The 14,464-nt window shown below is 41.6% G+C and overlaps 1 protein-coding gene across 3 annotated transcripts in view; it reads right to left on the reverse strand.

Annotated features, from left to right (window-relative positions):
- Positions 1 to 14,464, reverse strand: part of TMTC1 (transmembrane O-mannosyltransferase targeting cadherins 1) — a 257,865-nt gene that overhangs the window by 140,357 nt on the left and 103,044 nt on the right. For all 3 annotated transcript variants that reach the window (XM_040642292.1, XM_040642290.1, XM_040642291.1), the window contains 2 exons: positions 3,711 to 3,792; positions 1,037 to 1,140 (listed from right to left, as the gene is read on the reverse strand). In XM_040642292.1, the coding sequence (XP_040498226.1) occupies positions 1,037 to 1,140; positions 3,711 to 3,792 (186 nt within the window). The remainder of the gene's footprint in view (positions 1 to 1,036; positions 1,141 to 3,710; positions 3,793 to 14,464) is intronic.

Consider the following 14,464-nt stretch of genomic DNA (forward strand, 5'->3'; position numbering starts at 1 on the left):
GATGCCCTTCAACAGATGACTGGATTAAGAAGTTGTGGTCCATATATACAATGGAATATTACTCAGCTTTCAGAAAGAACGAGTTCTCAACATTTGCTACAACATGGACAGCACTGGAGGAGATAATGCTAAGTGAAATACGTCAAGCAGAGAAAGACAACTATCATATGATTTCTCTCATCTATGGAACATAAGAACTAGGATGATCAGTAGGGGAAGAAAGGGATAAAGAAAGGGGGGGTAATCAGAAGGGGGAATGAAACATGAGAGACTATGGACTATGAGAAACAAACTGAGGACTTCAGAGGGGAGAGGGGTGGGGGAATGGGATAGACCGGTGATGGGTAGTAAGGAGGGCACGTATTGCATGGTGCACTGGGTGTTATACACAACTAATGAATCATCGAGCCTTACATCGGAAACCGGGGATGTACTGTATGGTGACTAACATAATATAATAAAAAATCATTAAAAAAAAAAATAAAATAAAAAAATAAAAATTAGAAATTAAAAAAAAAAACAAAAACAAAAAAACATCACTTCTTGATCCGACATCTCTACATCTCTAAGGACCAACAGTATGATATCATTAGCTGTATCTCAGCAAAAATTATTGTTCATTTCTGTTTTCCACTTTCAACCTCTCCACTGATTTTACAAATAGTTTAATGCTCAACCAATCTCTACACGCTCCTCCGTGCACTGCTCTGTAACCCTTGCCACTCAGTAGATATTCATTATTGATAATAAGAGCTCAATAAAATATTTGTTGGATAAGCAAATACATACCAGTATGAGAACACCAGCAATAAGTCTGGCAAAACAGCACCACCAGTTGAAAAGAATTCCAAATGTATGAATAATAGTTTCTTCTTCCCCCCCCCCAACCCTGATAGAATACAACCCTTCTTTCCTTAAAATGCAAAGGCAAACTGTCATTTAAGATTATTTAAAACAATCTCATAAATACCGTGTTAAGCTAAAAACAAACAAACAAACCAAAAAAACCCCAACCAAACAAACTACATTTACTGACCTCGTAAGAATGTAAGGCGAAAATGAAGCTGGATTATCCTGCTCTGAAAAGAGGGGCATAGATCCTCCCATGAGCCACAGACGGAAGTACAAAACGACAACCACCTTCAAAGAAAAGAAGATTTGGAGAGAAAATCATTGCTTGTTGGGCATACGCTCCACCTTTCTGGAGGACACTTGCAGATGCTTTACAAATGTTTTGTTTTGTTTCATTGTGAGCATTTCTGTAAAATCCTAACATTCAAGATGAGGAGGCAAGATGGAAACAGCTGGGTAGGGAGAAGAGCATAAAGAACGAAGGGAATGAGGGAGAGGCAAGCAAATTCTTAATCACAGCTGTCAGTATCAAGCATTTACCAGCTGTTATCCATGGTGCTGAAGACTTTTCTATCTCACCTGCGGCCTCACAGCAACCCCAGAGGTACATGAGAAAGCGGAGGCTTAGAGGTAATTTACCCAGAATCTCATAGCTAATAAACTGCAAGATCCAGGAGGTGAACCCACGTCACTGTCCAACCACGGTCTTAACCGTTCCATTTATACGGCCCCATGGAAGTTAACTTAAAGTACAATAAATAATACTGCTTTGTTCTGAATAAACACACTTGAAGTGTTCCAACCCTTGAAAGCTCTGAAAAAGAACATTCATGAAGGGTTATTTCAACAAATCCCAGGAACAGCTTTTGTGTCACCCACTGGAATTTGCTCACTAAATGGTGCTATCCTGTTGCTAAGGTGAATAAGAAAGCCAGAAGCAGAGACATTTCTGTGGGGATGAGTTTTGTTTATAAGGGCGTTCACCCACACAGGACTTCCAGATGATTCTCATTTCAATAGGAAAAATTACATTGTTTTTATTAAAGTCAGAGGGAAACCTTTCCTTGGATAAAAAGCTAAAGGATTAATTTTGGAGGTAGTGAAGGCTGGCTTTTTTTTCCCCATGAATATCACTGACTTCCTTTATAAATATCTTTTATATAAATAACCTCAAATTCAGAAACCTAAAATAAATGCATCGTGTCAGCCAAAAGCATATCAACAGCAAACAATGCCTAGGCAAGCAAGTGAAAATCATCTTAACGCTCACACAATGTCCTGCTCAAACTGATTTTAAATTCTTTCTTTTTTTAAAAAAGATTTTATTTATTTATTTGACAGAGACAGAGACAGTCAGTGAGAGAGGGAACACAAGCAGGGGGAGTGGGAGAGGGAGAAGCAGGCTCCCAGCGGAGGAGCCCGATGCGGGGCTCGATCCCAAGACTCTGGGATCACGCCCTGAGTTGAAGGCAGACGCTTAACGACTGAGCCACCCAGGTGCCCCTCAAACTGCTTTTAAATTCTTAAAGACATTATAATGGGAAATATCAACTATAAAAGTAATAGGAAAGGTATCCTACCGAAAGAATATAAATTCCCTAAAATAGTATATAGAGGGAAAAAGCTGTGATAATTAAACAAAAAGAACAGGAAGATAAATAGTAGAAAGGGCTTTGAGAATAAATTTTTAAAAGAACAAAAGGATTAATAATTGGCAACTTTCATCACAGCAATGACCTCAAATTACTTGCATTCCCATACAATTCTAAGAAAATAAATCACTCCTGAACCAGTGATGAATCTTCCTAATTCTATGCAAAGATACTGGGAAATACACTAGAGAAATATTTTGTCCCTTTTGTTGAGATCGTCCGGTCAAGGCTCTCCACCCTCATTCAGTTTTTGCATACTCTTCTTCCATAAACACGTTTTAAGGTCAAGAAAAAAAAAATCATATTAATTGGTAACATTACAATCAAAGACTTTTCATAAGTTTCCTATGCAAATTTATGGGGAACAGCAACAGCAGAAGAGCCTGGTCTCCTAATCTGAAATTCCTGAATCCAACAATGTAAGAAAGTGTTTAATGTGACAGTCACCAAAGATGGCGACCAAGAATGCCTGCTCCCTTTGCATGTGCATTCTGCTCTTCCCATCAAGAAGGAAGCCAACTGCCCCTCCTCTTAAATCTGAGCTGGTCTTGTGACTTGCATTGACCAATAGAATGTGGTAGTAGGTACACTGTGTCAGTTCTGGGCCTACCCCTTGAGAGGTCCTGCAACTTTTGGTTCTTGCTTTTAGAACCCAGCTGCCATGTTGTAAGGAAGTCCTGGCTACCCTGCTAGAGAGAGGCCATAGGGAGAGACCCTAGGGAATGAGATACCACAGACAGTCGAGCCCAGCTGACAGCTACAGGAAGCTGCTCGTGCAACCCCAGTCAAAAACCATGAGGAGCATTAGAACCATTTGGCTCAATGCTGCCCAACTAAAGCATTCGGGGCAAATACATGTGGTGGTTGTTTTAAGCCACTACATTTGGGGCTGGTTTGTTGTACAGCAATAAATAACTGATATAGCCAGGTTTGTACTGTGGAGACAACTCAGAATCAGCGCCCTGAAAGGGACTCATAAAATATTACAGTTGACACTGTCTGTGTCACTCAAGTTCACATATTCCCAGAAGGCTCTCATACATACCTTCCAAGACCGTAACATTCACGGCACGTAGACTCTTTGATCCTAAGATCATGTTGTTAGAATCTATTGCTGATTCTATTAAATAATCTGGATCATGTCTCTGAGCCAAGTGAAAGTAAAATATTCCTTATCAGGTATTTCAGAAGCATATATATACTTACATAACTTACGACCAAAGTGGCCCTTTTTAAGAATGGCCTCATGGTAAGCAGGAAATTTCTGTTGCTCCTTGCTGTCAGATACCTGAAACAGGAAAGAAAAAAAAAAAAAAAAAACTCTTAAGTAAGTGCTAGAGTACACCCCAAATAATGTACTCCATTCACTGTGAATAAGCGATAGCTCGAAAAAAGGCTAGAAAGGATCAGAGGAAGAGCGTGGCTCCTGGAGCTAGACCACCTAGGTCTCAGTCCCCCAGCTGCTTACTGTCTGGAAGAGCTGGGGCGAGTTTCTTAACTTCTTTGCACATCTATTTTTCTCACTTACAAAAAAAAGTCATGGGGAAAAACGAAATAATACATAGAGCAGGATCTAGCACTGTTAGCCGTGAACATTACTACTCCATCTACGGCAAACAACCCAGGCATTCTGGCAACTGTACGGTTACACTGGTCAAAGTGGCGATCAGAAACAAGGTAAGAGTTTACCTACTTCATTTAATTTGAGAGGTACTATGTCTTCAATCTACAAAATATCTCACAAATATCTTTTTTTAAAAGATTTATTTATTTATTTTAGAGAGTGAAAGAGAGTAGGGGGAGAGGCAGAGAGAATCCCAAGCAGACTCCCTGTTGAGCACAGAGCTCCATACCCAAATGGATCCCACGACCCTCAGATCATGACCTGGGTTGAAATCAAGAGTCAGACACCAAACAGACTGAGCACCCAGGCACCCTATCTCACAAATATCTTACCCCTGAAAAAATAAAGGATGCCAAGGTTGACCAAGGTTAAGAAATTTACCCAAGCTAAGAAAGTTAGTAAGCATCAGCAGTGGGATCAGAACCCACCAATAGGCAGTGGGCAATTTTCTCACCAGCCTATGGCCTCTGGAACCAAACTATGTTACAAGAATGTCAACTTCTCAAGGGGCAGGAACTTATATGGACCATGTGTCCGCCATAGATCACTCACTTGTGCAAAGTGGGAGCTCCATATTTCTGCATATGAGGCATATGGCTTTAATAAAGACAATGCCGGCGGCTGAGTGGCTCAGTCAGCTAAGAGTCTGCCTTCAGTTCAGGTCATGATCCTGGAGTCCCAGAATCAAGCCCCACATCAGGCTCCCTGCTCAGTGGGCAGTCTGCTTCTCCCTCTGTCCCTCACCTCTCTCGTGCTCTCTCTCTCTCTCCCAAATAAATAAACAAAAATCTTTAAAAAATAAAGACAATGAAAAAGAAGCAAGGGAAAGCTATTAACAACCCCCAAGCGAAAACCTAAAGCATGTCATTTTCACCTACATGCAAATTTCTGTTTTAAACTACAAAGAGAAGGAAACAAATCAAATTGAATCGTGTAACCCAAAAAGCATTTCCCACCTCATCCTTACTTTCCCTACCCTTTTCCATTTTTTTTTCTTTTACTCTATTTAATCTAATTTTTCCTCAAAGGATTTCTTCTAGAATCTCTTAAAATTTGCACTTGAATGAGGTCTCTTTACACCATGGGAATATTTTACTGGAGAAAGATCCCTTTGTGAGGCCTCCCTGGGTTCCTATCACAAAGAAGCTTCCATCTTGAAGACTCCTTATAAAACATATATGGTTTTGTAACAGTTAAATGTGTCCAAATGGCACTGTGAGGAGGCAGCAATGTCACTCAGAAGCAGGCCTTGCTTCTTGCTTTCCTTTTCCTCTTCCTGGTTCATAAACAGCTGTGGATCTGACCTTTCAGAGTTTTTAATGAGTGGAGAAAATGAGGTGAGCCCCCAAAAAACACAAGTCAGCTTTTAGCAAAATCTGGGTGCCACGCAGGGGCACCACTAACGTCCCAAAAGAGGCTTAAGGGAGTCCACCACTTCCTGGCTCTGTACACAAGATTTTGTGTAGGTCTGCGTCTGTGTATATCTCTGGAGCAAAATCTGGGCTCTGATCTTCAGTGTGAACCGGACTGGTGATTCCCAAAAGGTTAAAGCACTGCTCAGTGGCTTCTCTCAGCCCTGCCTGCACTGTTACTATCATTTCCAGGATGACTCAACAAAGATCAACCTTGGATATTTCTGCCATTCCTTCCCAGGATGTAAGATGAGTGGCAGAGGGAAGCGAATAGCAGTGTGGGAAGGAAAAGGTGTGGGGAGGCCTGAAATTGCAATACATCGGAATGAAAAAGTGCTTCTTGGGTTGGTCTGCTTTTGGAAGCTTCATTTCTCAGATTCCCTCCATTGCCAGTTTATTTTAACACAATGGAAAACATGAGAAGTGGTTTCCTCTCTATAGAACAACAAACCACAGGGTTTAGGATTTTGTTCAATGTTAAACTTAGGTAAATTCCCAAACTCTGCGTTTTGTTTCACTGAAGGCTTACTATGAGGGTTATTTCAGAGAGTGATATTTATAAAGTGTCCCTTTGTTTAGAAATTCTTCCCCCACGACAAATTCCATTTCCTTAAGAAGTTAAGCTCCTTCAGACACGAAATAATTTGCTCTTAAAATGTAGCATCCCAAAGCCATGAAAGCCTAAAATGATACAGCAGTGGTTGAAAAATGACCTCTTTCAAGATTTCTATTTCTAGTCGTTTACCAATATTAAAAGAGAAAATAAGCCAAAAGGATATGGCCCCTTTATTCGGTAAACAGGAGGTTAGAGGCTGAGATTACTAAGTCATACAGGAAGTACTCCAAGAGCTGAATTCTCTGTATCCCTTCCTCCTCCCCAACTCGCACTAAAATTAGATAGTGGAATTTTCCCCATTAGTTCGTGATATATGTACAGTCTGTAAGGTAGAACTGAACAACAAAAACAGTATTATGATTAACAAACAGAATAAAAATGCCAAGTAATTAGTATGCGCCAGACACAAATCAAAGTGATTAAATTGTAGTTACACATCATTTATAACAATTCTATGAAGAAAAACAGAATTCCCTTCTTTACAGAGGAAGAGACCAAACAACTAGAATATTTAGCTATTCTATCAGATTCTCTCAGCTATTCATTTCAATCACAAGCCAAAGTATCCATAAGTGCCTTTTAAACAAGGTACTATGCAAATGCCATCACTGAAAATTTTCAACTTCGGTCTCCACTGTTTTCCCTGTGAAGCCAGAAAACAGTCCACCAACCAAACCAAAGCACTGAGGAACGCACTAGAAGAGGAACCAAGGGTTCTATTCCCATGCTTCCAACTCATTGGTTTTATGACTTGTAACAAGTCTATAAGGAGCTTTGTTCTTTTATCAATGACAGTTGGACTCAGTGGTTTCAGGTCTAAAACACTGTGACCCTTGGATGTTCTAACGGATGACATCATAAATGACAAGAGAAGAAAAACAGACAGAAACCTGAAAATTAAAAAAAAAAAAAAAAGCCAAGGGATTGGGAGGAAACAAATGTTAGTTGATCGATCCCCCCACTTGAGTAGACCCTTCATAATTTGCAGTTGCACATGAAAAAAATATTTTAACATCAGTTTGGTGTATGGGCATTATCAAATTCTACATTTTTAACGATTTCTGGTTTTAGGCAAACAAAAGGTCAAGATTACTCAAAGTAAATGCCCTAACCTGTGCTGCTCCCCCACACCCAATACTCTATATTTTTCTGACATCAAATTTTCTATTAACCTCCACCTTCTCAGTTGTGTTCAACTATTTAGAGCTGAACGTGTCTTCCTGAAGCTCACCTCCACAACCTCCCAGTCATTAAATCCCAAATAAGGTCCCAGCTGAGACAAGGACAACCAGCCACCCTGAATCACCCACCATAATCTTGAGTGTGAAACAAAAGCTCATTATTTTAAGCCACTGACTTCGTTGACACAGAATTACCGTTGTCAGTGGATAACTGATATCTATAACAATGATCAATAAACGCTTACAGACCCTAACAGAATTTTAAAAACATTTTTCTGCCTCCACTGAACCCCCTCCCCATTTTTACCTGTGTGTCTTTACCCTCCAGTGCTAGACCAGGGGCAGAACAAGAATGCTCGGTTTGGGAGGCAGACAGCAAGCTGGGGGAGGAAAACCACTGAGATGGTACGATCTTAACCTTAAATCCTGCTGCTTTAAATGAAGATGTTATATTACACTTTCCAGCCCTTCTCAGGATCTATAAAAACCTGTGAATTTTTGCCTAACACAAGCTCCTGTGGCAAACATCTCAGATACAAAGAACTGCTACTTTTTAACATTATACCAATAAATTATAAAAAGCTTGAAGGGGCCCAGAATACATGACCCTAAAATCTACCACTTTGGCATGTGGATTATTTTAAACTGAAGGCAATCAAGACCCAGCAGAGTCAAGAAAAACTTTGATCTCTCCCTTCACTACCTAAAGGAATTTAGAGAGGGGGCCTGCTCTGGAGAGAAAGCTATACCAGAGAGAACTTTTATCTGAATGACTGACTTATCTGTAGGACAGAGCAAATCTGTAATTATCAAACATCTGCTCTTCCTATTGTCCTGAAAATTACCCTCCCCTGCTTGGAAGCCCCACACCCCTTACCGGATTCCTTAGCTCAGGAAGGCATAGAAGCCCGACTTGCCTTTGGGTCTTGTATTTTTATGGGGCTCCTGTATGTATGAAGTTAAATTTGTTTTCTCCTGTTAATCCATCCTATGTCAATTTAATTATTAGACCAGCCAAAGAAGCTAAAAGGGTAGAAGGAAATTTTTACCTCTCCTATGAGCTATATACAAAACTCCTTCTAGAACACCAGTCATACTAATTTAATTTCTCCTGTTCTTTCAAAGTAATAAAGGAGATTAATAAAGAGTCATATACCATGACCAAAAATTTTTTAAAAATATTTAATTCGGAGCTTTTTAGGATAGGAATTGAGGAATCTGCTTCCGTTTGAAACACAAGAAAAAAGGCAGGTGTTTTTTTCCCCCAGTTGACCACAGTAACAAAGACACAGCTTACATTAGAAAAGATTATAAGCTTAACAAAAGCAACACAAAGAAATTTAAGTGTCTTTGGGTTCTTCTTAATGCACTCCCCTTGAACTCATAAAGTGCCTCATCTAAATCTTAATAACCAAAGGCATTATGAAGAGGAGTGAGACAACCTTTGATGTCTTCTTTGATATTCAAATGCACAGTCTGAGGGAAAGGAGCTAACAATTCTAAGAAGACAATAATGCATTTCTCAGTTTTATCTATTCAAAAATCCCAACTGACCTTCTGTGGCTATGGTAAATTTTTCTTCCAGAAACTTCAAACTTAGCTCAGTGTGTTATTTACAAAGAAATATGTGGAAATAAAGACAGAGAAGGCATAGAGGAACATAATTTCAGTTCCCGTAACCATTCTGAAAATCAAAGAACTGGAAGGGATCAGAATAGCTCAGGCAGTTTTATAGGTGAGAAAAAAAAAAAGGTCCAGAAATGTTCACTGATTTGCAGAAGATCAGGGTCCTTCGATACCAAAGGTCAATCAGTTCAGGCTTTATTCATTGAGTTTGCCCTCTAATTTATATTCCTTCTAAAATGAATTTAGTCAGAGGCCCCAATTTTTATTCCTTCTACATGTCACAGCAAAAATTCAATTCTGGTGATATCATCCTTGTCTGTCATTAACAGTCCCAGAGAAGTTTCAATTCATTCATAACAAGGAAAACTTAATGCATTTCATGTGCACCATTCCCTGTGCTATGCACTTTATTTTTTATTTCATTCAATTCCACACCACCCCTGTGAGCCATGCTTGTCCCCATCTTGTGAATGAGGCTAAGGAAGAAATTTACTCAGGATCTTGCAGCTGGCAAGTGGCAGAGGTGAGATATGAATCCAGTTCCAAAGCATGTACTACTCTATGTAGCATATAAGTAAAACAGAGCTGGTTTATTTCGCACACTTTCAGCATCAATTATTTATTAAATGCATTTCTGCATGTGTAGAAACCCAGTGAATTCTACTGATAAAGTTCATCTTCAGTATCTTCCTCCATTTAGTGTAGGTTTTGCCTACAGATGAATGAACTGACGCAATGCACAATTCTTTGAAGGGTCTTTTATGAAGTATCCTTTTAAAGGTTAAGATGTGTAGTGGCTGCTGAAGGTTGAAATGTAAGTTCCATGTACTGTGGGCTGATTCAGAAATTCTAAGTGGGAAGAGATGGCCGAAAGGAGAGTGTGTGCACAGGTGAGAGAATGTCACTGTACTGTGAACCTGTCAGCCAGCCAGCCCCACAGGGAGGGAACAGATGCCCCAAGAGTGACAATGAAGCTGACACCTGAGGAAGATGAGAAGTGAATTAGGTGAGGGGAGAAGGAATAAGACACATATACAGAGGCTTATGTGTCTTGCAAGCAAGCAAGCAAGCAAGAGGAAGAAAATAAAAGTTCATTCTAGCTGCAGGATCTAATACTGGCAGAGTGGTGACAAGGAGGCTGGAGAGGCAGGCAGGGGCCTCAGTGACCCTCATGTCCCACTGTGGAGTTTGGACTTCATTCGGACAGCAATGAACAGCCAGTGAAGGGTTTCAGGGGTGAGGACCCAATGTGATTTCCAGCAGAAACTGGCACTATATGATTTTGCTACTGTGACTACTGTGAGGTCCATCACAGAGAGCAAAGGGCCCCGCAGCCCCCATGGGGAATCGGTAGGAAGCAGTGATTCTGTAAGTTTCTGAGATATCAGATTCAGAAATAGATGAGGTTCTAGTCCAAGTAGGTAGACAGACCTGATGGTAGGGATAAGTGCGAAAGGCACGTGTTGGTACATTTATTTAGCAGTCTGATTTAGCATTAAGTCTTTTCTTAATGCATTTCAATTTTGTGTTAATTGGTTGTTAATTTGGTGTTTATCACGACTTTCTACTAACCAGAATATTAAATTGCCAAAATGGAAACCCATTTTAAGAATATACATATCATGGACTTGTATGGCCTTTTCTATATCAAATGGCTTTTCGGTCCAGTCTAATATTTAATCCTTGAAAGATCCATATGCCCTTGGCAGAAGAGAGAGCACCATTCCCCCATTACAGATCTAGACCTAGTGAGCAGTGCCTCCTGAGCCAGAATTCAGACGTTTTATGGCTGATTCCATGCCTTTTAATGGCATCACAAGATGTCCTCTCCAACCACACTGTCAAACAGCATTTGCGGCAGGTTTCCCCTTATTTCTATCAATCCAAACTTCATGCACACTAGAGACTCTAAGTCCCCATGCAAATGAAATCACTGCTACTTGCAAGACACACTTGCGTGGGTACACAAGTAAAGTTTTGCACTAAGAAGATTAAAAACAGCCAATGATACCATAATCATATTTTCTGAACCTCTTATATACGGACTGATAACTTCAAATACAATTCAGCTAGTGAAAAAGAGTATTTGGTATCGAGACTGTCTGGGTGAACTGGGAAAACACACTGTCTATTAACAATGACAACAATAAAATAATAGCTGACATTGAGTAAATGCCTACAGGGCCCCAGGCAGTTCCTAGGTATAAATCCTTAGCATCTTCCTAGAAGATGTGCACTATTAAAATCTTCATTTTACAAATGGGGAAATCAAAGTATTCAGGATCAAGAAACTGCCCCAAGGTCCAACAGGTGCTAAGCAAGGGGGGTCAGAAGGTCAATCTAGCTTGTACACTTGATCACCAATGCTCTGCTACCTCTCTATCATTGCCTACTAAATCCGTCTTCAACTTCCCTTTGCCTGAATTTCAAACACGAGTTACTCTCAAGTACAAACACGTCATTAACTCGTGTTTGAAAGGATGATGATTCCATGAAAAAATGCTCATCACTTGGCATCAGGGAAATACAAATCAAAACCACAATGAGATACCACCTCACACCAGTCAGAATGGCTAAAATTAACAACTTAACAAGTCAGGAAATGACAGATGTTGGCGAGGATGTGCAGAGAGGGGAACCCTCCCACACTGTTGGTGGGGATGCAAACTGGTGTAGCCACTCTGGAAAATGGTATGGAGGGTCCTCAAAAAGTTAAAAATAGAGCTACCCTATGACCCAGCAATTGCACTACTTGGTATTTACCCAAAGATACAAACGTAGTGATCCGACGGGGCACCTGCACCCATGTTTATAGCAGCAATGTCCACAATAGCCAAACTACGGAAAGAGCCCAGATGTCCGCTGACAGATGAATGGATAAAGATGTGGTGTGGTGTGTATATACAATGGAATATTACTCGCCATCAGAGACCGCGCCACATGGATTTCTGTGCTTGCTGCGCTGCCCCAAGGAGGCGTGTACATGATGAAGGACGAAAAGAGTTCGGGGAAAGAAGGAGCATGAGCTGGAAAAGGAGAAGCAGCTGCGGGAAACACGGGAGACTTGATCTGGGCCCGGACGGTAAGAGAAGATGGAAAAGAGGGGAAAGCAAGAGGGGCCAGGAGAGAGGTGCCCAGGCAGCTGCGGAGGGCCTGGAGTGAGCACGGCCGCTCAGGACAGCGAGGGCTCCCTGCAAACACAGCGCAGCGCGGGCAGCCCCTCCTCAGTACGTGGGGTGCTCCTCGGCGGGTCAGAGTCAAGGGTGGGAAATCTGAATAAGGCAATGTGAAACTGGAACTCTGAAACCATGCCAGCGTGAACAACAGCAGAATATCCCTAAATATAATGGATGTTGTTTCCTCTCCCTTTTGCTCAGCCACAAACAAGCAAGGGGTCTCACCCAGGCAGCTAGCTCCCTCTCCCCTCAGCCTTCCCCAGTCCTCACCTGGCACCAACCTTGTCACTAGGGTGCTTGGGGTACCTGGTACAGGACTGTGTCTCCCCAGGGTCCCATCTCTGACCTTCTCCCTAGGTGTCTCAAACCTTACAGTCAACACCCAGGACACAGACCGGGCCACCACGCCAGGGGGTAGGGGTGCAGGGACATCATGGGCCACAGCCCTGCACCCTCTCTTGATCTCTCCTCCACTCGTGGCATCCAAGTAAAACACAGGCCGGGGTGGCCCAGCGGGGGCTCTATCCCACTTGTATGCTTGTAACGGGGTGAGAAACTTAGGTCAGGATCCGTGCTACAGCTGCAGACAGCTTAGATTTGACACATGCAGAGGAGGAAGTCTCCCTTAAACCTTTACGAAGCCACTTTCTCCAGTCCAGCTCTCCATATAGGGCCCCGGTGCACACGACCTGAAGAAACTTGTAAGAACAGACAATAAGCCCAGAAGCTCTCCAACACACACAGGTTCATGCATTGAGTTCACGCAGAGGCCAAGGAGGACATTTGGCTGTCTGGGCTTCCTGGAGGCATGGCTCCTTCTGAAATAGATCACGTCCCTGCTGCCAAGGCCGTGCTGTGGTCAAGATAGGTGGCCTGAGAAAACACAGCACCATTCACAGGGAGGGGAGTGATGCTGATACGGGAGGAGAGAAACCTTTCCTTGGTCCAGACAAACTCATCCAGAGAACTGCCCATTTCTCCAGCCCCAACCGCTAACCCCCTTTCCAATAAAAGTCAGAAGGCTGACTGTCAGAGCTGCAAGGGCTGGAAAGGGGGGACTGGTCATTCCAGCACAATCTTGGCAAACACCTTTCAAGTTCACATTTCCTACAAGACTCTAACTTCAGGGGGATTCAAGTTTTTTTTCACTCGGAACTCTTTTTTTACACTGAGGACAAATACGCTATACTTTTTTAAAAGGTGAAGTTTTTAAGGTTCAACTCTAGGCAATTTGGTTTTATTTTTAAATTCCAGTGTTCACATATGTTGAAAGCTCCTAAGGAGAAAACCATAACTACAATTTCAGAGTAAAAATAAGAACCACGGTGGCTCTTAGCATGGACTGTATGTAACACAGAAACAATCATTATTCAGATAATTGCCACCTTTTTTAATGTTTGTGTAAAATGTCTACTGGTACTGCGGAAGTTAGGAATACATAATAATTAAGTCTATATAATTTTTTTTCAAATGCATGCTTCTTTTGGTTGTATCATTTTTAAAACTTTCTCCTAATTTACCTCTAGACTGGACTCTCATTTTCAAACATAACGTAAAAAGCTGAAGTAGGAAAGTGGCCAAAAGAACTAGAAATTCCAGTCCCAGTTATATTTTTCATATATACACTCATATCTAGTTATATTTATATTTTTCAAAGATAAACATTCAGAAAATAATGTTATTCATCAGTTTGTTAAGGCGTAATCATCTCCGTATGTGATGCCTTGGTTGTCAGAGGGACCTCGGAAGGCCTCTCATCTAAACTCTCAAAAGGTGGTGCCCGGGACCCAGGGGCAGCCCAGGTGTGGTGAAGCAACCACACGAGTCGCATGGAATCCCGGCTCATTCAGTTACCAGCTGGGAGACTCGCCAAGCCCTATAACCTCCCTGGGGTCTCAGGCGCCTCAGCCACCAAGCAGTCACCTGAATTTCTACCTTACAAGTCCGCTGAAAGGATTTCAATGAGACGAGGTATGTAAGTGGCTCCACACAGTGCCCAGAACATAAAGGCAACCAGGCATTACTGGAGTAGTGACCACAACTTAAATGAAAATTCTAGAACCCTATGGCCTGTCTTCCAAGGCCACATGCAAACAAAACAAAACAAGACACAGTGAATTCAGCTAGGATTACGTATAGAAAAAGGACTCCTCTCCCTCAAGTTCTATCAGCTCCCTCCTTTCCGAAAGGAGAAGGGAAAGAACCAAATATTTTCCTAGAAGACAAAGCTAGAATCTAGCTTTCCACATTCTTCTCATTCACTGGTTTCCCTTCATTCAGCTTGGATACTGGAGCCAGATACTCCAATGGGTCAGGCAGGTTGCC

The sequence above is a fragment of the Ursus maritimus genome, unplaced genomic scaffold, assembly GCF_017311325.1.
Source record: "Ursus maritimus isolate PB19 unplaced genomic scaffold, ASM1731132v1 scaffold_26, whole genome shotgun sequence".
In the NCBI taxonomy this organism is placed as follows: domain Eukaryota; kingdom Metazoa; phylum Chordata; class Mammalia; order Carnivora; family Ursidae; genus Ursus; species Ursus maritimus.